Below are 22,583 nucleotides of genomic sequence, written 5' to 3' on the forward strand. Positions count from 1 at the left end.
AAAAATTTTAATACTGAAAAAAATGTTTTTACAAATAATAATGAGTCAATGTTTTCGTTAAAACAAATAAAAAACAAATTAGAAAAAAATAAATAATTTAAAATAACATTTACAGAAGAATATTTAACTTCTAAAAAGAAAAATAAGTCTTATTTATAAAATTTTTCACAATTTCTAATGATGTGTAGAGCGTGAATACCAGCACAAACTGATTTGAAACGGAAAATAGGTTTTAACTAGTTCGTGAAGTCGCTTGAAGTGTAATTTGCTAAAGAATCCGTTAAATTGCCATGAACAGGGGATTGTAAAGGGTATATGCGTTTCTGATGATTAATTAGTTCGTCTTGAGCGCGGATGTCTCCCATAGCGAGAGACTACGTATAAGAAATGGATGTCGAATGAGTAGGTAGGATCGCACGACGCAGGTCGTGTCAACAGTCTTTACGTTCTTTTCCTCCATTAGAATTCAATTGGGTCACAATTGTATTTACACAAGTATTTCGCCAAATATCACGAACGCAAATTTATGTGCAAATTTTTCACAGTTTTCTTTTTGAATACACATAAAGTGTACTCTACAAAAATATATATTCACGTAAAATATATTTTAACATTTCGATTCCTGCAATTAATGCAATACTTGATACGACATTATTTTTGTGCCTCAAAACAAAAATGAAATACTAATAACAAGATTTGGTTTCATTCAGCTTTTACATTTACAAAGTTCACCACGAGTGACAAGTTACCGCGCTTTATTATAGTCCTAATGATTCTACTGCAAAATTTTCATTATACATATAATATTTACATGCACCCACACATTTACTTATTATACACCTGTATAAACTCGTTAATTAAAATGAAGTTTACCTAATTTCGTGTTCCTTAAATTAATATTTTTAATTTTTAATTTTCCGTTAAACGCGTGCTTACGTGTCGTTTTCCTGAAATGTCGCCGCTACAGAACGTCACTCTTCTCTCAATCTTCGATCTTCGATCACTGATGAATGAGGTCGAAAAGTCAGGTGAGCAATGAGTGTCGCGTTCTTTCGCCACAATTCCTCCGCACCGAGAGCCCGCCCGATATTCACGCTACGAGAGGCGGCATGCTACTGGCCAAATCAACCCCCTTTCGCCTGTGAGGCACCCTCGTTATTAGGTCGACGGTAGCGCAGCCATGTGGAGGGTTGGACCACTATTATAGTCGCTCTAGTTGGCATGCATTCGGACTTGCCGATTTGGAAGCAGCTTAAAATCGTCTCGAAATCGCAGCAATTTTTTTCTATTCTTCGTTGCCTGTTCTACCATGATACTAAGCACCGCAGTGAACAAAAGTGCAATCATTCTGACTTGAGAATTTTTGCATTTTTGCAAAATTTAAATAACATATCGACAATATTACAATTATACACATTTTCTGCTTTACGTGTTTTACAACAAGATTAACTTTTGATAATAAATCCGTGCAATATTAAAAAAAAATCAGATTATACAAATATTGTAAAATTTTTTAATAATGCTAAGTATTTGATATTGATAGATGTATATTTTAAAAGATTAATAGATGCTTATGCTACCAAATGATTAAATTAATAAGAAAATGTAAACTCTGTTGCTAAGTACTTAGTAACCGAAACATACTCGTCATAATTAAAAAGTACTGTTAGAGTACATTAAGACAATTTTTGTAATTAGAGAATAATTATTTATATATTATTTTCTTTCACGTGACAACAAGTATCCTTTTACTATTAGTCTTTATAACGACCTAGTAATCGTTTGCTTGCTTCTTGTTAATTAATTAAGTACACTCTTAAAAGAACGTCCAGTTTCTTGTAGAATCAAAAACTGCGTATTTGTATTCGTAGAATAAGAAGGGATAGAATATAAAAATTCTCGATAAAAAAAATCTGGGATTTTTACCCGGAAAAAAATATAAAATTCTAGTGTATATCGATTTGTATTTTTGTCGCACAGATCCGCTATTTCGGCACTATTAAGCCGTCCGCTATAATATCGCGCTTCCTCTGATAAATGCATAGCCCTCCGATTTTACAAAATACGTACATCGAAAGTCGTACATCTGAAGTCGTTCGTTGAAAAAGGTCAAGGATATCTTTTTTTGGAATGATGTGTGCGTAGGCGTCGATAATTTTTATTCGTTCCCAATCGATGCGAAATGTAATTACATCATCGCTAATTTGCGTCGCAGCGCAAATTCCTACTTGCGGTTTTACGGGGTTGATCGTATTGCAATACACATAGGATATCAGTGTACCGAAACTTTAGCAATAACGTAGGGCGCAATAACGCGAAGCAAATAAATAATATTGCGTAGCAATATCGATCGCCTCGCATGTTTGTGGAAATGATTGCGTAGATTATGCTGAGGGTTTTTTCTTCTGATCGTCAATCAAACTCATCGCCTGAGGGATGTAGGTAAGTTAAATATTATCTTGCAAAAATGGCTTGTGTGCGATAGATAAAGAAAATTTAATTATCCAATTATCTAATTGTAAGAATGAGTCTCTCTCTCTCTCTCTCTCTCTCTCTCTCTCTCTCTCAGGATAATATTTTTAATGTCGGATAACTGAGTGAAAGCTGTTATTTATGAAAAGACTCCGATGCACGAAAGCAGCAAGACTCCTTTGAAGTGATTTAAACGCGTTATTTCAGCAGGTAAACTTCCGGGAAGTAATACATTACATATGCGCTGATACGTATAGCGCAATTTTTTTACCAAGCATCTGGTCTCATGAATCTATCTAAAGTTTTAAAAATGGAGCTACCTGTAATAAAAAGTACGTCAAACTTGCAACTCCTCGATGGATAAACTACATTCAAGTTTCACGCGTGGATATGTAGATACAAGGAAATATAGTCGAAATTAGTTTCAATACGCAGGACATAGTCAACTTTGTTATGTTACTATGTATTAGTAAAAACATATGGAATGTTCGAGGAAATAAAGCAAATAGTTGTAATTAATCTTGGAATTTTATTATTAAAGTTTAACGGATCCTTGAATAAATGTGTGGGATGTATTTAATTTTCGAGAGCATATCGTAATTTGTACACCACAGAGTTTCTACTAGAGATACGTCAAAATTTAATTTTGCTTCACTTCAAGTTTACCTTAGCTTTAGATTATAATTTAATCTTATTTATCTTGTCTTTCTAATATAATTTAGATTTTGACTTTCCAATTCACGTGTAATACACGATTAAGTTGTATAAATAGTTTTACATTTACTTTATTAGTTTGTAAAAAAGAATTAATGTATTTGAAGCTACGCTAAAAATTAAATTTAAAATTAATTTTTCTTAAAGAAATTTTATTACTTTTCTTATTTTCTAAAAGTTTAATTGATAGATACTTCAATTTCAATTATACAAAAATGATGAAGAACTATTACTTATTCGAAAAACGATTAATTCATAAAACACTTTTAATAGTTTTACTGATATTTATATTTGAAAAGGTATTAATATTTTGACAATGTTTTTCAAAGACAATGATAATAAAAAAAATAAAAATTTACAAAATATATAAAATCGACTAATTGCACGTTTCTATATTGATTCCACTTTATTTTATTAATTGTAGATACATATGACTTATTACATACATTTTACTTATCAATTATTGATTGATGTAAAACTTCGTATAGATTACTATTTACTTATATTTTATTCATTTATGTAAATATATTATGCCAATATCCACCAATGTAAATTTGATGTTCAACTTACTTTTCATCTTTTCATAATTTTTGGTTTTCTAATTTTTTTACTAGAAAAAAAGATGGAAAGTTAGTTGAATCTAGATTAAAATTAATCTATGTTTATGAAAACAGGCATTAGTCAATTGAAATTGTGGTATGTATCATTTGATTTTATCAATAATGAAGCTACCTGGTTTTGTCATTGCGGTTCTCAGTTTGATGAATTGTCCAGGAACATTATTGTGCAATTTCAGCAAGCACATGACATTAGAGCGACGCGCAGGATCATCTTCCTCGTGAAATTACTTTAGGCCAACTTCTTAGCGTTGAATTAATTCATCGCAAAACTAATTTTCTAAATGAGCGGCGGTAAATTACGTACCAGAACAAATCTATCTACCTGTTTCAAGTGTTGCTTCCAAGCTTAATATTTAAAAGAAATAAATGATGAACTACGCGTCACGCGATTCTAAAGAAAATACTATATATCGGAAGGAACGAAGGATTCTCGCTGATATTTTTTTAGTTACAATAAATAGTTTTGTAAATTTTGTTTGTGCTTGAAGTTATATATCATCGTAAAAAGATGCCCGTAAGCTTGTGTGAGTCCAATTTTTGCAGGCTCGCGCAGCGAGTGATTTATAGCCGAAACGTGCAGGTGTATAGAAGCGGTAGTATTTGCCCTGAAAAAACTGTTTTTACATTAGATCAGAACATTTTTACGAATTATGCAGATCATTAGTTTAAAGAATAGATATACATATAAAAGTAGCTTTTTATATATAATTATTATAATATACTCGTACGTCCCCAATATTCAATTAATATTATTTTTAAATTGTAACCGAGGTTAGATAGTTTTTATCTCACACATACTGTTATTCTTTTACAAGTTCTGCTTATTTTGCATTGACTGTTTGGTTCTTGTTAATAAATTAGATATTGTTTTAAAGAAAGATATAATATGCGATTTCTCGTACAGAAAAACTGCGTACCTATATTTTTTAAAACAGAGAAAACAAAAATAATTTGATTTGATAAAACATGTAAAAATTTTACGTACTTGCAATATTACAAATATGTTATTTAATATTTTTATATATATATTTTTTTAGATTTACTTTTTATTTTAATTTATAAAATATTGCAAACATAAAATTTTGTATTTACATTGGTAACAATTTATTATACTATCGACGTTTATTGCAACATCTTTCTATATTATGTAAAATTAAAATCCGAGAATTTTCGTTATTTACATAAAATTTCATCTCTGCAAAACGTAACAAAGAATAAAATATGTAATTTCGCATACGCTTCATACTGAATTCAAATGTTCAATGTGGAGTGCAAATGTTATCTGTTGTAAAGATGATTCAGATTGCAAACTCAAATGTTTTTCTTTCTTTTCCTATATGGTAATCGCTGGTACGGGCAAAGGGAAATGTTCGTATGTATCTTTGGATCTATACGACATTTCACGATTGCAAAGCCGAATATGTAGATTCTGAGAATGGCTAAGAGAGCTTGAATATCTAAAGTGAATATTCTCGGAAAGGAAATTTCTCGGAAAATTCGATTCGAGAAATTTTACGGTAAATATCTGTCTGTTTGTATTTTAATCTAGAAAATATTAAAATCTCTTTAATTATACTGCACAAATCTTTTTCGGCGAGATCCTATTTCGAGAGAGAGAGAGAGAGAGAGAGAGAGAGAGAGAGAGAGAGAGAGAGAGAGAGAGAGAGAGAGAGAGAATTAAAAATACAAGGCGATTATATTTCAAAGCTAAAAAAATAACTTGCTGAGATTATTGAAATTTTGAATTGACAAGTACGCATAATTATGTCACTGTTTAAGATTCGTTACGGAATCTTAGCTGTATGCATGAATTGCGAAGGAGTTAATGCTCGTGATTTGCAAGTCCGCTTTGGTTTAGTTACGTCCGCCTGTAACTCATGATTTACAGTGTATCCTGTATGCATACAAGGGCCAAGAGCTATTATCCAGTTCCGTACCGTCTCGAATTTCAGCAATGTTTATTACCGCCAGTGTCAGTTGTTAAATAGTCCAGACAGCCCCGCACACAAAGGGATAGGAGAGATACACTCAACGTATAATGAATTAAAGGTGAATTACGTATTTCGGATTATACGCATATAGGATGTTACAAAGAACCCCCCTCCCTTCGCTGGCGTATTCCCAGGAAATTTGTTCAATTACGCTACCATTGATACAAAGATATCACAATCACAATCACAATCAAAGATATCATAGACATTATCTAGTGTTTGTTAATGTTGTACATGTTGGCAAATTCTCATAAATTTGCAATTAATGTATTCATACGTCGTATTCTCAGAATAGAAATTCGATATGACTAATAAAAGCTATCACTGTCACAATTAGTTTATTTTGACGCAAGTCTGTGTGAGAATTAATAATTGTGAGGGATAATCATAATAATTGTGTTTTGAAAGATATCATGGTAATTATTAAAATGTTTCTAATTGGTTCAATAATTTAATAATTGTTTCAATGAGATACTAGGGAATTGATTATCATAATTCTAGTAGCTTCTTCAACCACTGTTTGTACCAAATGCTATTTATTTCTGATATCTCTTGGTCGTATTCATTTTCTATAGGATTTACCGCGTTCGATTCTACCACATCGTGCTGAAAAAGAGAGAGAAACGAGCGATGTTAGTAAAATACATAATAAACAATCGAATTGTATATGTGTTTACTTACGGTGTTGCGTATTCGATTGTAGTCTTTGTTGTAGATTCGCGGTCCGTTTCGGCGGTAAATCGGAATTTGCACGGTACCGTGTAGAATTAATGTAAATACTCCAATTGTGCCATTATTTTGCTCCGGGCCTATCTAAAAGCGCGTAAATATACACGATCAAATATGCACACATGACAGTTGCGGATATGCGGGAACGAGGTAATTTCAACCGATCGATTTTCGATCAATCAGTTGCATTAAACATTTTGATGATTTATGTAAATCGCCACCCTGTACGGAATCATGTATCCTGCTGTATCCAGTTTGAAAAAAGAAGTCTTGGAAATTTACAATATTTTTACTTGTATGTAAATGTTATGTAAATGTTATGTAAAATTCATACAAATGTATTTGTATTATATATACACGCGTATACCTTTAAAATCCATAGGCTGTAGTAATTTAAGATGTTTGATGGAAAAGGGAGTGAACCCTCCTCTACGTATATGTGCTCAATATAAAAACACCCTTCCCTGAATTTATATTTGTATTTGCTATTAAATATACATATTCCGAGAGCGATTCATAGCACCAAGTATATCTGTATTTTTAGTATAAAATGCTTTCACGGTAATATGAGTTTTCTTATGGAAATTTGTATCTCACATTAGGTAGAAAGGGATATAGCTACATTTTATATTATGATCCAATTTATGTTCTGTTTTCATTGTTTAGTACTATATCGTTGTGGACAACATTTTCTGAGAAATAGTGAAGAGATTGTACATATATTTAAAGATCTTTCGCAATGACCTGATAAATCGATAACATGTTAGAATTTGCGGTAAGATATTTGCAGTCTTACTTCGTCAAGTATGTCCAAGGTCCAAGTTCCTCGAGGATCTTCGCCCCACGTTGCGACGGACATGAATTTCCACTTCGTAAAACCAGCGTCAGAATTATCTAGCTTTCTTGAACCTAGAATCTGGATTGAGGTCCCTAAGAAGCGAAATATATAGTTTGTATAAGTAGAATTTGTGTACGGATACGTAAATGCACAAACACAATTTTAAGAATATGATCGTGATAAATATCTTCTTATGGTATTTTCTATTTTTCTGTTACAGGAAAGAAAGATCTTATCACAATTAATGTGAAAACGTCAAATTAAATTTGATTCATTACACACGTTGGTTATTACAAGCACGCGCACACATTCTGTTTAAAGATAATTAAATACGATCGGTTCCGCAAAACACGGATATTAATTATACAGTTGCATGTAAATGTTATCGATTTTTTCTCGTATTGTGTAAGTGAACTTGCAATTTGAATAATATTGTACACACGACCTAATTACAAAGTTTGTGAAATAAAAAGGAATGCCGTCGTCTTTTTTAAATAAACTTTCACGAATTGTGAATTATTTTATTCTAATAAATCTCAATTTCAAGCCTCTCTTGATGTTTAATAAATAAAAAAATTGTATTTTTTACAGCAAATAAAATGTTACTGCATTAGTCAAAGTATTTTTATTATCTTTTTTACAAGAAATAGAAACGAGTTAGAGAAATAAAATGTAAAATTTTTAAATTAATATTTATATTAAAATTAAAAATTTAAATTCATTGATGTTAGAAATACAAAAAATGACAAAACATAAAAAATTAGACTGTTTCATTATAGACATTTTTATATAATAATAATACTGTAATAATATTAAATGTTTTTATAGAACGGTTTAATAAAAAATAAAAGTTTCTAATAAAGAACGTAAATGTCCGAAACCGAAAAATTGTAATTTTAAGAATATATAGGTTATCTTATACAGTTTATCTTGAAATTTGATCCGAAAAAGGCTGCTGTTAAGAGTTGCCTCACGTTCAAAACGTTCCTACTCTTTTATATTTATAAAAAATGCAATACTATATATTGATTTTATTTGAAACGGAGCGTGCTTTCGTTGAAACATTGCCAGTAAAATCTGTGAATTCTAAAAAAAAAAAGACTAAATCCCACAGCTACGATACTGTTGCATTAGATACGTCTGAACGTTTTTACTCATTGTTCCTTTCTCTGGCATTTCAATATATTTCGAATTTCTTTCGGTATTCTGACACGAGTGACGCCGTCTGTCGATAACAACGTCAATCGGGCAAACGTGTACGGAATTAAATAACACGACGCATTGGCCAACGTGATGATTGCTATCTATTCGTTCGTGTTCGCGTTTGAAGCACCGTTCTATTTGACACCACGTTATAGAGTTCCTTTCTGACATTTATTATACATTTATAAGGTTTATATATTAACGTAACGTTACTAAACGCGGTATTCGACAATCTTCATTGGACGAATAAATCCTATTTCTATCCAATTCTGTCCCTCTTCGAATAAACAGGCCGCATCGAAGTAGCATTAAATTGAATTTCCAGCTATAAATTGAAGTAAGAACGTATTTATGCTGTTAACTGCATTTGCTATGCAACATAGAAACGTGACTTGCAATATTAATGGCGATATTAATTCTATCAGAATTATCCGTTTGTTATTTGCTGCGTTTCCTTAACAAAGCTGTGTTATATCAAATTGTGCAATACTCTTGTGTTTGATCGATAATGTTGAAATTGCGTATTGTCTATTCATTCCACAGATTAAGAAAAATTTCTCTAAAGATTTATTTTAATAGAATATAGATATATTTTAATTTTTAATGTTTCTTCTTCTAATTACGTTGCTGCTTTAATTTTTAAATTCATAATAAAAATATACTTAGTGATATATAAAATATCACTGGAATCAATCTTACTCAAATAAATCTATTTTTAATAGTAGATTTACAAAAAGAAACAGATGAATACTGAATTTTATCAGGTAGATATATGATGCATAAAGATATATATTAAGAAATCAATTATCTTTTATTTTCTCTTTGCAAAGACATTACAATTACAATTAAAAAGTTATTAAAATATCTTCTTTTTTATTTTAGAAATTACGTAATCATAAGAAAGTTACATAATATAATTTAGTTTATAAATATTTAATATACATATTTAATTACGTTAATATTTTTCTTCCTATTTTTGTATTTCTTTTATTCGCATATTTTTTAGTCCTTTCCTCTTTCATAAACTCAAACGTAACCCTGAATAGAACTCGATAAATTCGGTTGACAAGCGAATTTCTATGAATGTGTAGTTAAATGCATTTGCATTTAGCCTCCGGGAGTATTCTCGGAGACTTCAGCCCCGATATAATTGTAGAGAACTTTTCTTGCATGATATTTTTAGAAGTCTCTCAAATTTCCTAAGAACGTGAAACGGCCCATTCTGCGACTCATTCTCATGGTTATTTCCTCGCCTTTCCATTCTTTTCACTTCTATAAGTCGGGTACAAATGAAGATTGACGTTTCCAGAGGTGCATTCCAAATGAAGCAGAGCCGAGTAAACTGACTCATGAGACTTATGCGACCCATTTGTTGTGCACAAGTTTTATTAAAAGTGCTATTTACACTTTTATCACTTTTTCTCATAGTTAGACACTTAGAAACGAGAAAAATTTCTATTTTCTGATCTCGTTGGACATATACGGGTACTTTATTTACCAGTCGAGGCACGTAGAGGAAACTTTCGAAGATAAATGGTTTGAAAAGTCAAAAATATAAAATACCTGAAGGCGCAGTCAGACGCATCTGCAGTGCGCCGCGGCGAGAGTACTCGAGATTCGCCTCGACTTCCACATGCTCCAGAAAGATTATTTCGCTCCCTGGTGTCCGACAAACGTTATCGGCATCGAATTGCAGTTTCTTTGAATATCCATAAATCAGTTTGATATCGGCGCTGTGCAACGAAAAAACATTGCATATTTATGCGTGTGAGCAATGGAATTTGAAAATAAGCGTTTTGCGAAAAGCCGGAGCCATCGAATATTTTTGAAATATTGACAGATCACAAAAAGAACTTGCAGACTTTGATGTACAATTTAAATTTGCAGATACTCTTTGAAACAATTTTTATCAAAAATATTATATGTAGGTATATATTTTTTTGTAAATATAAACTTTTACATATAAATAATATAATAATTATATATAGCTTATATATTGTAGTATGCAGATATATTATCTATGTATATTATATATATATATATTAGCTATACACAGTTATTTTATTATATAATTATAAGTGTGAATAACTTTGAAATTATATATAAGAATAATTATATAATAATGTTGTAGAGCATCGCGTAAAAAGCGAATTAACGAAGCTGTCCTCGTGAGTATCTCATCACTCACGGTGGGATTATGAGAGTAATCACAAATAGCTCAGCGCGAAGTAGGTAACAACGCGGACATGAAACAAGGGAAATTCTCAAAGCGTAGAGGCACGTGTGTGTATTACACGGGTTGAAGGGACGTTTTGTAACGAGATTACCGTCCGTTTTCGGTCACACGTACGAGAGGCCGTGGCTCTTTGAAATGATTATGCACATTTAGCGATCTGATTAAGTAAAATTGCAAGAGTGTCTTCGGATGCCAAATAAATTGCCCTTTCAGAAACGTATATTTCGAAAAAAGTCCCTCATGACGCTCCATTTTCTCGCTTCTATCGCACTGTCGTAATGTAACGAATGAAAGACCTTTACGATCTTGTTCAAGTTAACGATGCGCTTCTTATCTCGCGCTTCTTCGAGCATCCGCAAATGCTTCTTCCAAAAAGGAGGTCGCCATTCGATTCATGCGACATTTGGGGATTACAGAAGCGCGAAAGATCGTTATTCTTTTGGTACCTATGTGTAACGTATAAAATAAAATCTAACGATCCAGCGTAAATATGTGGCTACATATTTAAGTGTTCAATCCGCATTAATATCTCATCGTTAATTCGCATTAATATTTTACTGAAATTGGAAAAATTTAATCTAGCAATTACGCGGTTCGGAGCAACTAAAATAAAAAGAAGTAATGACATAAATGGAGAAAAACGAAGAAGATCTGTAAGATCGGACGCTTTGCCGCTCTAGTAATTTGAATATAAACTACGCTAAATGCCACGCAGATATATTTGCTTTGCTCTGCTTAAGCAAGAACAGAAGCATTTAATCAATTTTATTCGTGCGACCTCTGCTCGCGCGGTTAGTACGACGTTCGCGTACCACGCAATTAAGCCGCCGTTCTAAATCCGCTAAACTAATTTACTCACATGTACGCGTTATCCACTCTGCAAATAGTCTTCTCCGGCACTGTCGTCCAGTTGTAGCTCGCCATTACCAGCGCGTACGCGTTCATAAGTCCGAAACCGAAGCGTGAGTTGAACCAGAATCCAGCGGCGTTTTTAAACCAGCCCGGATTTCCGCTGAAAATTTATGCAAATATTAAAACTCTTATCTTGGGAAAAGAAGATGCCGTAAGCGTGTGCAAAGTGAAAAAATTCTTCTCCTCGACTTTTTCGATTTCTTTCTCTCTTATTCAAATTTCTATAATGGAAGTAAAATGATATTCGCATTATTATTGAAATTCTTCAAAGTAACAATGATCCCGGAAATAATCCCTTATGAAGAGGATTATTGCAACGAAGCTTGATATTGCTGGCCCTTGAATAAAAATAAAATATTTCGTAGCACCAATTGTCTGAAATATCACATGTTTACGTATGAAATACGATTATACAAACTAATTCTCATCAACGCGAACGGTGCACGTTACTGCGAAAGCTATCACGATCGCTTTTATAATTTACGCGAGAGAACAATAGAAGGCAATTAGCACGCAATATAAATTACGAGAACGAGTAATAACGGACAGAAATATGCATGATCGTCCGCGTAGTACGCATCCCCGGTAGGCTGATCGAACAGCAATTTTTCTTCCGCCGCAGATGTACGCGCGACCTCGTTTCTTTGACAACTATTCGATAAAAGTTACACATCATATTGTTTGAAATAATTTTCACGCATGGCACAGCTGTGACTTCTGTGTTTGATATTGTGAAAAATGTAACAAATACGATCCTATTCAAAATGTCAAAAAATTATTTTGGACTTTCCAAACAATTTAAATTATTTGTACGCAACGTACTTGAAAACAGATTGAAAAAAAATGTCAGAGAATATGTTCGAAGGCGATTAAGTTTCTTAGAAGCAAAACTCATCAAGTCCATGAAACAAAAAGAGGGAAAATTTATGAAAATTGAAGTTATAATTATGTGCTTTGATGCTAAAATATTGGGAAAAAAAGAGTAAAAAACTGGCTTCTGAGAGTCTTAATTAGCACTTTGCTAATTAAGCATTCATATTGTTTTGCTTCGTGAATCCTTATGCGACCTCGCTTGTCAATCACAGCTAGTCGATCGCACTGAAAATTATTTTTAGCAGCAAGAAAAATTATTTCCTGCGGGTTTCATCTGAATTACGGTTTCATATCGCAAACGTCGTTGCGACCTATTCTGCCGCAGCATGAGAGAATAAGAATTTAAACTGGTACAATTGCAGATACACGTGGCCTGAATCGCTATTCGAGATACGCTCACCTGAGAGGAATGTATTCCGACGACCAAGCTATCAGATGTTGGATGTCCCTCCACGTTAAGTTGTTGCTGTAAAAATAAAGAAAAGTCGTTTTAGTATGGCCTTCGATTAAAATATCGATAATATTTACTTGCTGCTGAAATAACGTCTTTATTTCGGACCGTGAATTAATCGAGAATAAATCGAAACTCAATATATCGTGTTTCCCCGATGACGTGTATCGAATATTGCATATTTCACACATATCGGTCTTACATATATACTTAAGACATAATGAAGATGAAAAAGAACAAATCGTAAAGAAATATTTCAAGAATATACGCATATTCAAATCTTGTTAGTAGTATTTTTTTTAATATCTTGATTTTCTTAAAACTTTTTGTTAAATTATTTGTCTCTTTCTTTTCCTTTTTCCCTTTTATATTTTATCTACTTGTTAGAGAATTTAATCTTTAGAGAAATTTATGCTTTTGCAGCTACGAGAAATTCAATCACAAAATTATATATAAATAACAATAATAAGGACTAAAACTAACTTTAATAAAAAACGCAAAATTTCGTAATAAAAGTAATTTGTGATCCAAATTATCTACTCTTTAAATTTTTTGGAGTGAATCTCACTTCAGCGAAAATACTGTCACTCGACCATTTGAGCGGCAGTCAGTATCTCCTTGGAGTGAGATTTCACTCCAAAAAATTTAGAGAGTAATATACGCGAATTACGAAACTTTGACATAATAATAACAGTGAGCCTTATTGTAATATGTATATCGTTATGGATTACTATACAGCATATTTGTTTAATATAGTACTTACCTTCGTCCTACATTAATTGTTACTTGTTCTTGTTACTTGTTACATTAATTATACTGCTTCTTCTGTTATAATTATACGATATCATATTATAATAAAGTTTAAATTTCAATTCCTTGAATTCACGAAACTCGCGGAGTTAATGTGCGTTAATAGGGCAAATATACCGCGTTATGAGAGAAGAAAGTTTTTGGACCGGAGTAAAGTATCCCTTTTTTCATTGACGGCGCAACTAAAAATAACCCGTAGCTGAGTACTAGTAATCAAGTTAGCGTTTCCGGGTTTCAAAGAAAAGTTTCAATGGGAGATTGCTGGGAGTATGTTCGTACTTTACTTGCAGCGCGAGAGCCAATATTCCGGCGGCTAATGGGGCGGAAGCTGAAGTACCCGTGTGCCTGGTCGTGCAGGTGTTTCGTAGATCCGTTGTTGCCTGCGCAGTGCAAATGAAAGCTATTAAATTATTCAAGCGCCCTTTCATAAGATTTTTATTCGTCGATATTTATCGTTCGATTCCAGAGGAGATGTTAAAAAGTCAAATTAACGTGATTAAGAATGTCGCATTGAATCAGAGATTACGCCCGAGTGGCACTGCCCTCAGCAAAAGTCCATGATATTTCAGTTCTCTTACATTTTACAAGCGCAATAATAATATATTCTTTTCTTGTTTCACAGACAGATTTAAAAAATGTACATGTGCAATTAAGGTATTAAGATATACACCTTAATTATGATATGTGTGTTTTACATGTTTTCATCAATAAAATATCGTGCGAAATTTTCAATCGTTTTTTATACAATTTTCATCTTTTTTTCAAATCAGTTAAAACATTGGGTTATAGGATAAGAGAAACACTTACTATCATTTGATCGTGATACGCGCCGCTGCTGTACGTCGTAGCGAGAGTAGCGGGGCATCTTTCTCCATACCAAGGAAATCTTCCGGTTTGACTGGCTGATCCGACAGCCACGGTGTATATGCTCCCGACGTATCCGTCACATCCGCAGTCATCCGATTTAGAGCCACCATTCCCAGAAGCCCAAACATAAATGTTACCTTTACCTTCACGGCCCTGTCGAATGTTCAAGTATTAATAACATTGCCACAAGCGATATTAAAGTAAATTAATTTACGAAATGATAAAACTTTCACGTCACGTTATACGTTCGAGTCACGAATAATTTATTCGCGCAAATAATTTCCTAACGAGCTAAAAGATAAATGAAGACGAAAATTATATATATTGAAAAATTGCCGTGGTATTTTGGAAAGTGTGCTGTAGCCTCGCGGAAAGAAAGATGCTGTTGCATAAAAGATGCCGTTATAAATATGCACAAGTAAATCGAGCCTTTCCCTCAGGCCGTTGTTAGACTCATCTCGTCCATATTTAATCCTCGAAAAGAAATGAGAAGAGAACACTTTATAAACGCTAGAGAGTGCCTTACACGAGCATCTCTTTGAAGCCAAGGGGACTAACGCTTGCGGTAATATTAAAGACGACATATTTTGGAAATCGTACAAAATGGATTTGTCGGCGTAGCAAAATCCTCAAGAAAGGTACACGGGGAAAAGGGACACGTAGAGTGTCGAATCTTATATTGCGCTCACAAAATTAAATTATTCTTGAACCTTTTCTCGACACTCTTCTTAATCGTCCTTAATTTCAGTCAAACTTTCGAGATTAGTGAGTTAATAAATATTTCCAAGTTAATATATTCTGCAGGAATTTATTTACTCAGAAGTAAACCTGATTATCGCGAGACATAATTTACTTTACCGGACGTTCACGTAGAGTACGCAATCCGCAGATAAATCGCGGGATATCATAAAAAAACTGCGTCAGCAAAGATAAATCTGTAGCAAGTAAAAAAGTGGGAAAGAAGACAGATTTAGGATCTTCTACTGTTTGATCAAAAAACGATCAACAAGTATCATCGTGGAAAACATCGTTAAAATTTAACATCAAGTTAAGCTTAGTCGGTGTTAAAAGCTTGTTTAAATATTAAGCGACCAGAAAATCTGTTTTAACTCTGACGTAAAGTCAACCCACTAGTGTGATCCTATTAGAGAGACTTTCGAGTACAAAGCTCATACTTTCACTTTTTTTTCTTATGCTTCCAAAAATAAAAAAATCATATTTGAAGAGAAATACAATACTCATCGTAAAAATTTCGTTGTATTTTTAAAAGTCATCAATAATACTCGTAGAATCACATTAGCTTTGCCTTTAAGATAATTTATTATTTCAATTTTTTTGAGCCTCGAATCTATATAAATTTATTTGAAGTTATAAACTCTTTTCTTCTAAAGGAGAAATTTAATTTTAAGAGATACTGTTTTATTCTAAAGTACGTTAAAGAACAATGGTGGCAAACTGACTTCTGTTATGCCACGTTCGAGCGCTTCGACAGCGAGTCTACCAGGTGCCTCCAAACTCTTTCCATCGTCCGCCGGTCCCCAGGAAGCCGTGTAGATGTCAATAAGTTCGATTCTGTACCCCAGCGCTTCGCCCTCCACACGGTCGTTCACCAGGCCATCGAGGAGCTTGATGCCGCCGATGGATGCCTCGAAAGCGACACCGACGCCGCACTTTTGGTTGTCAGCCTCCATCGCTATCTCGCCGGCGCACCTGGTACCGTGACCGTTCATCCCTGAGGAGCAGTTGAATTTGTAACGCGAGCGTGAAATAGTAATGTTCAATCGCGTCGGCGAAGCTCGGCCAAAGTTCGCCGTGTACGGCGAGAGGAATCAAACGGTGGGAACGTCTACGTGAAGGGTCTTGAGATTTCGCTCCGTAACATTTCGAACTTGATTTTGAAATTCAGAATACAACGTATATAATTTCACTCGAATGATATAATATCCATTGATAAAAATGCATAAGCAGAGTACGCTTTGGACGTATGGAGTTATAAAGAAGATAACGCTTTCCACACGTATTTTATTAGAAGTTCTACAGAGAGCGCCCTAGATTTATTGCGTTCTTCCTTCCTATTTATAAAAATTGTTTTTAGAGATACAGAGATAATTTTTCCCAAAGGAGATCGAATTTGGTGTTTTTTAAATAATATTTAAAAATTTAAAATATTAACAAATATAATATTAACAAATAATTAACGTTCGTTTTATTGAAATATGCAGTAAATCAAAGTTAAATCGCTTGCGTTTTTCATAATTGATTTTACCCTGTATAACTGCATTTAATTAATAATAGATTGTAAACCTATGAATGAGATGATTTGAGGACAATGCGACTAACCATATATTCGATCTGGTTCCACACAAATTTCATTAATATCGACACGTTAACACTTTTACCCCTCCCTCCTTCTCTTCCAGCAGGTGAATTATTTATTAGACCATATTGACCGAACTCTTAGGTCGTTACTACATTATTCGAATGACCGAGTTACAAATACCTTCATCCTGTGTTTTAATATTCATAAAAATATGATCGTATTATGCGATAATACTACGTAAAAACGTGTGAGGATTCTATACATAAAAAAGCTATTTCTTCGGAATATGTAATATTTTAGTAAATTATCTTTAATAAGTTGCACGCTGAAAAAGAATTTTTAATTTATGTTATTGGATAACATTTTCTTATTTTTGCTTTGTAAATATTTTACACACACACCACACACAAATAAACATAAGAATTGTAATACATACTTTATATGTATGACACTCTTCTTACTTCTAAGAAAAACTTTTATATTTTTAAACTACGAAGACTTTACAGATTTTTTTATATTTATCTTACCGGTTAACTCTAGATGGATTTGATACAAAAGAATATTAATTTTAATTATTTAATTATAAATAAAAATCTGATTCTTAATAAATCTCAAGACGTAAGTAATATAAAAGCGAGAACGTTAAACTTGGAGATAATAACTTTGCACATAGATTAAGATTAGAAAGAGGTAAATAGTTTACGTAGCGCAAAGTTTTAAAGTTAGTAATAAAGTTTTCTGCAAGAGCGAATTTTCAACCAATTTTACGATTAACCGGTTTATGTGTATTGTATTATTAAATGCTCTGAACGCGTTTTATTTAATGTATTGTAAGCTATTTCAAGCGCTTAAAATATTAATTATATTTTCGTGATTTAAATTATGTGAACTTTTTAAATTTATTTTATTAAATAAGCGTGCAAAGTAGATGTGTAAAAGAAGATATTATTTCCACGAATTTAATTTTATTATTATACAATAATTATCGTATATACCTTTGTAAAAATAGAAATTACCTGACACGTCATATCTTGGAAAAGGATCATCATCGCCTTCATTTATGTCGTAACTAATGGCCGCATCCTAATTTTAAATGTTACAATTATACAAGAGATAGAATTAAGGTAACAAATATTATTATGTTTCTCGAAAATAATTCTCTATTTTTCTTTGAGTAATATTAAAGTATAAAGATGATTAAAAAAATAATCGATCATAATATCGATATATGAAAATAAAATGTTTAATCTTAGATAAAATATGTATGCAATTTGAATATAATATATGTAGGTACATATGAAGTAATAGCATGTGATAGAGGAGAGTACATAAATATAATAGAATAATGTTTTCTGGTTTAAAATAAATTTTTAAGCTACTCGTTTCGTCATCTATGAGACGACCACAAAGTTCAAAGCAAAAGTTACATACGTAGTTGTTCCGCAGGTCATCATGAGTGTATTCTAAACCATCGTCGAGAACAGCAATCCTTACTCCACGACCAGTTATCCCCAGTCGATAGAGAGGCAGAACGTTTAAGTCGAGCTTCGGCAAAGCTTTATTCGTCCTCGTATCTTGCTGCGGCGGTTGATAAAGAGAATTCATTAGAAATAAAAAAAAATGATAAAAGCAGGATGATGTATGAGTCTCTCAAATTGCTCGACTTTATGAAACAAGATGTAGAGAAAATTGATAAAATTAGAAACTAATCATTTCACGAAAAATAATGTTGATTAATTTGGCTTCTGAGTGGCTCATATAAATCACTGTAAAATTTATGTATGTACATACATTTCATTATTGGAAACTCATGTACTGATGTACACCATCAGTACGTGTTTTTTTATAGCAAATAATAAATTAAATTAAATACATTAATTATATAAATAAATAAGATTATTAATTATGCATTTACTTGTACTGTTGTCATAAGATATTTGTACTACTTTTGCTCTTTTGCGCAAATTTTTCTTACTTTTACCAATCGATTAATTTTAGGCTTATTCATTTGGGTACATCATACCAAATTTTTAAAGTTTAGTGTATAATAAATATATTTTAAATTTTTTAATTGTTTTGATGCTAAAAAAATATAATACATAACATGCGCATGGCAGTACTTCTTTCGTAGATTAATTAAAGAATTACTAAAACTATTTTCTTAATTTTATCTTAATTAAGTTTTATATTAAAATTATTTTATTATAAATCTCTGTTATATAATAAAGCATTATTTACTGAAAAATTACAGGAAATCGTATAAATATTATAAACTATAATTACCAGATACCATTCCTGATCCCAAAGTTCATCGTTGAATGTCCGTAATTTATGGACAGCATCATGATTTATGTTGCCATTTGGTGCATCTTCATATATGTTTATTAAGTGTAGACGTTTCTCTCGCGTTAAAGGTCTTTCAGAATCCAAATCGGCTGACGAGATATAATCGCGTTTAATTCGTTTGATAATTTTCTGTTGATCCGCCCAGATGATCTTTCCTCGATAAAACGTAAATTATGTTAAGAAAGTTGCATCTTCCTCAAATAATTTTGCATTTACACAGCTATACTTGTTGCAAAACTTATTACTAATATTATTACCAATATTTTTATTTATTTACAAAATTAGTAATTTCTTAACTTAAAAAAGACTTAAGATTTATAATTAGAAATTATTAATTTCAAAGCTCTGGTACAGAATTTTCTTCACAGAAAGTTCTTTAAAATCATAAAATAGCATACAGTATAAAAATGTTACCTTAGAGTTTGCATTAAGAGCCTTCGTCAGGCGAATATTTCCTCTTTTCTTCTGGCTCGGATTATCATCCTTAAGCCATATATATGTGTCCTTGAATCCAAGAACCTGAATGAAGAGATCCATTACATGTAAATTTATCAAGAGGGCCAATGATACGGATTGCATATTTAATGAACTTGAAGTCGGATTAAGCCTTTATTTAAATTTTTGCTTGAATAAGTGTTAAAACGCCGACTTTCCATCCATTCTCTTTTCGCAGCTACTCCTTTTTTCTCAGTGTTCATCAGCATAGATTAATACTATGATATATTTGGCCTATATAGAATCGGTGGATATACCATTTAATACATCAATTTTACATTTCTCTCTTAATTTGATATATTCTTCATTTCATCAATTATATAATTATAGAAAAATAAGTTATCTAGTGATATAATTATATTAAAGAGAATAGCTTATGTAAATCCAGCTGATTTAAAAAATATAAATAAACGTCATTGACATTATTTTTACATTTATATTAAAAAAATTTATTGTAGAATTTAATTATGTTAAAGTTTTTGCGATTATATAATGTTTATAGTAGGCAAAATTAAAATATATTAATACGATTATTTAAAATAAAATGTGCTTACATTTTCAATTACAAAAAAAAACTAGTTAAAACGTCATTGCGTAAAATCGACGCGTTCAATACGTGGATTAAATTACTTCTTCAAACGTCATCAACATTGTACCTCTATCTTATATCGCATCGACGTTAACTACCCTTCGTGACGTGTAGGGTGAGGGTAAAACTAGACGTCCCGACGTTTGCGCCCTTTGAACGGATGAAAGGGACGCTGCGATCAGGACAGCATACAAAAGCAGTTGGTAGATCGAGCGACTCCTTTGGGAGGAACTGTATCGAAAGTCTAAATGGGGTATCGTAACGTTATTATTATCCACGGTGTCACGTGGCCGGTTTGCCTTCGTTTTTTGTACGGCATCCGCATGCGATGTTCCGTATGGCGTAAAGCAATATGACAGAGACTGAGCGGGGGAAGTGTGTAGGAGGGGAGACCACCTGGTAGGAAACTGGATGTCATTTGTGCAAGGGGGAAGGCTCTGATATTTCCGTAACGCGTCAGCACGTGCCGTTTATTTCGAGATACCGCCTAACTGTACAATCTGCTTCTCCTGATAATTGTCGATATGCGTTATTTTTTTTAGGGTCGTATTGGCATTTATGTCGCAAATTGGTTTGAATGATATTATGGCGACATTTTGATACATATATCTATTCGGCACAAATTGTAATTTCAACTCGACAGTTGTACAGCGTAAAAATGAGTTAATCCATTACATACGAGAATAATAATTCTAAGCTCTAAATTAGTTGTAAATGAAAAATGAACATAAGTGATTATTAATTTTTAAACTAATTACTTTTCAGCTATATCATTTTTCGATTGTTATTTCTGTGTAAGAAATAAGATTTTAATCAGATTTGTAAACGAAATATGGAATACAAACGTAAATATACATAAAATATAAGTTTAAAATTAAAAGATATTAAATATTAACATCTTTTAATAAAATAATTGTTTAATTATTTTATTAAAAAAGATTAATATTTAATATTAGATTTATATTTTACGTATGTTTCATTTTAAACATTTTAGATATGTTTACAATAATTAAAATCTTTTTTTATAAGAATTTACGAGTAATTAACAAGAATTCTACTTTTGTAAAATACTATCTAAGATTGCCTATTTATTCGGGCATATTTCATCAATTCTATTAAATGTGACAAGGGACAACAGCGGTTTCTTTTTTTGTATATTGTGTTTTTCATGGATATATAATATAATACTAAACGCGATCAAACTCCGCGGCAGAGTCCAAGGAAATTCAGGGCATCGGGATTATAAAACAATAATCCTTTCGTCTGCTATCCTCTTAATCCCATACAACATGCGCAAAAATCCTTTAATCCACTATCCATCATATCTGTTGTGCATCCGATTGGAAGGAATAAATTTGATCGTCAAAATGCTTCGCTGAGCTCGCTGATAAACTACTGAATATCCGGCGGGATACACTTTTCAATACAGCGATGCATAAATGTTGCACGTTTGCGTATCCGTGATCACGTATGCCACGCACGCCGCATTAAGCATTTAGGATTTTACATCGCGACTCACGGATCGATCGGGGGAATCCTTCCATCGTCTGTAAACGCAGAGATTTACAAATGCAAACTGTATATATGAATTCAGTATTAAATAACAGTATATGGAACGATTTGCCGGGAGGAAGATTTGCTAACATTTCTCGAGCTTAATTAAATAAAGAAAAGAAAAAATACTACACATTAAGTAATATACAAATAATAAGATTATACTAATAATAATAACAATAATCTTGAAGCTTATATTAATAGAAGTCTTCTTTTTTTTTACAATCCTTGCTAAGATCGGATTTTTCAAACAATTTCCGCGTATTCTTTAAGCTTGACTTTAATTATCATTTATTTCGCTGATATAGCGAAGTCCAGCTCTGCGCGAGATATCATGAACGGATTTTGAAGTTAGTTTTAAAACAACTGATAATAAAATTAAGCAGTAACTTCTACTTCGTGGGTACGTGTTCCGTCGTGAAAGGGGTTAATTCGAGAGAAATCTTGCGGTTCGATATAGCTTCCGCAAACTTCCCCGCCGTAGAATTCTTAAGGAGATTCTCGATCGGCACGTGAGCGTTTCCGATCCTTTTACCCGAGCGACGACTTAAATTCAAGGTCGC

The 22,583-nt window shown here is 32.4% G+C and overlaps 2 protein-coding genes across 5 annotated transcripts in view; both read right to left on the reverse strand.

Annotated features, from left to right (window-relative positions):
• LOC105453383 (ankyrin repeat and death domain-containing protein 1A-like) overlaps positions 1-1,116 on the reverse strand; it is a 26,634-nt gene extending 25,518 nt beyond the window's left edge. For all 4 annotated transcript variants that reach the window (XM_011695294.1, XM_011695296.1, XM_011695295.1 and 1 more), the window contains exon 1: positions 937-1,116. The gene's annotated coding sequence lies outside the window, so the exon portion shown is untranslated. The remainder of the gene's footprint in view (positions 1-936) is intronic.
• Positions 1,117-6,008: 4,892 nt separating this feature from the next.
• The window catches only part of LOC105453384 (neuroendocrine convertase 1-like), a 29,016-nt gene continuing 12,441 nt past the window's right edge, over positions 6,009-22,583 (reverse strand). The window contains exons 3-15 of the mRNA XM_011695297.1: positions 19,797-19,901; positions 19,320-19,532; positions 18,468-18,614; positions 18,053-18,119; positions 16,177-16,448; positions 14,657-14,869; positions 14,129-14,229; positions 12,989-13,054; positions 11,663-11,815; positions 10,131-10,300; positions 7,323-7,456; positions 6,479-6,610; positions 6,009-6,403 (exon numbers count right to left, since the gene is read on the reverse strand). Of these exons, the coding sequence (XP_011693599.1) occupies positions 6,287-6,403; positions 6,479-6,610; positions 7,323-7,456; positions 10,131-10,300; positions 11,663-11,815; positions 12,989-13,054; positions 14,129-14,229; positions 14,657-14,869; positions 16,177-16,448; positions 18,053-18,119; positions 18,468-18,614; positions 19,320-19,532; positions 19,797-19,901 (1,890 nt within the window). The 3' untranslated portion in view covers positions 6,009-6,286. The remainder of the gene's footprint in view (positions 6,404-6,478; positions 6,611-7,322; positions 7,457-10,130; positions 10,301-11,662; positions 11,816-12,988; positions 13,055-14,128; positions 14,230-14,656; positions 14,870-16,176; positions 16,449-18,052; positions 18,120-18,467; positions 18,615-19,319; positions 19,533-19,796; positions 19,902-22,583) is intronic.

The sequence above is a fragment of the Wasmannia auropunctata genome, unplaced genomic scaffold (genome assembly GCF_000956235.1).
Source record: "Wasmannia auropunctata unplaced genomic scaffold, wasmannia.A_1.0 LD336000.1, whole genome shotgun sequence".
In the NCBI taxonomy this organism is placed as follows: domain Eukaryota; kingdom Metazoa; phylum Arthropoda; class Insecta; order Hymenoptera; family Formicidae; genus Wasmannia; species Wasmannia auropunctata.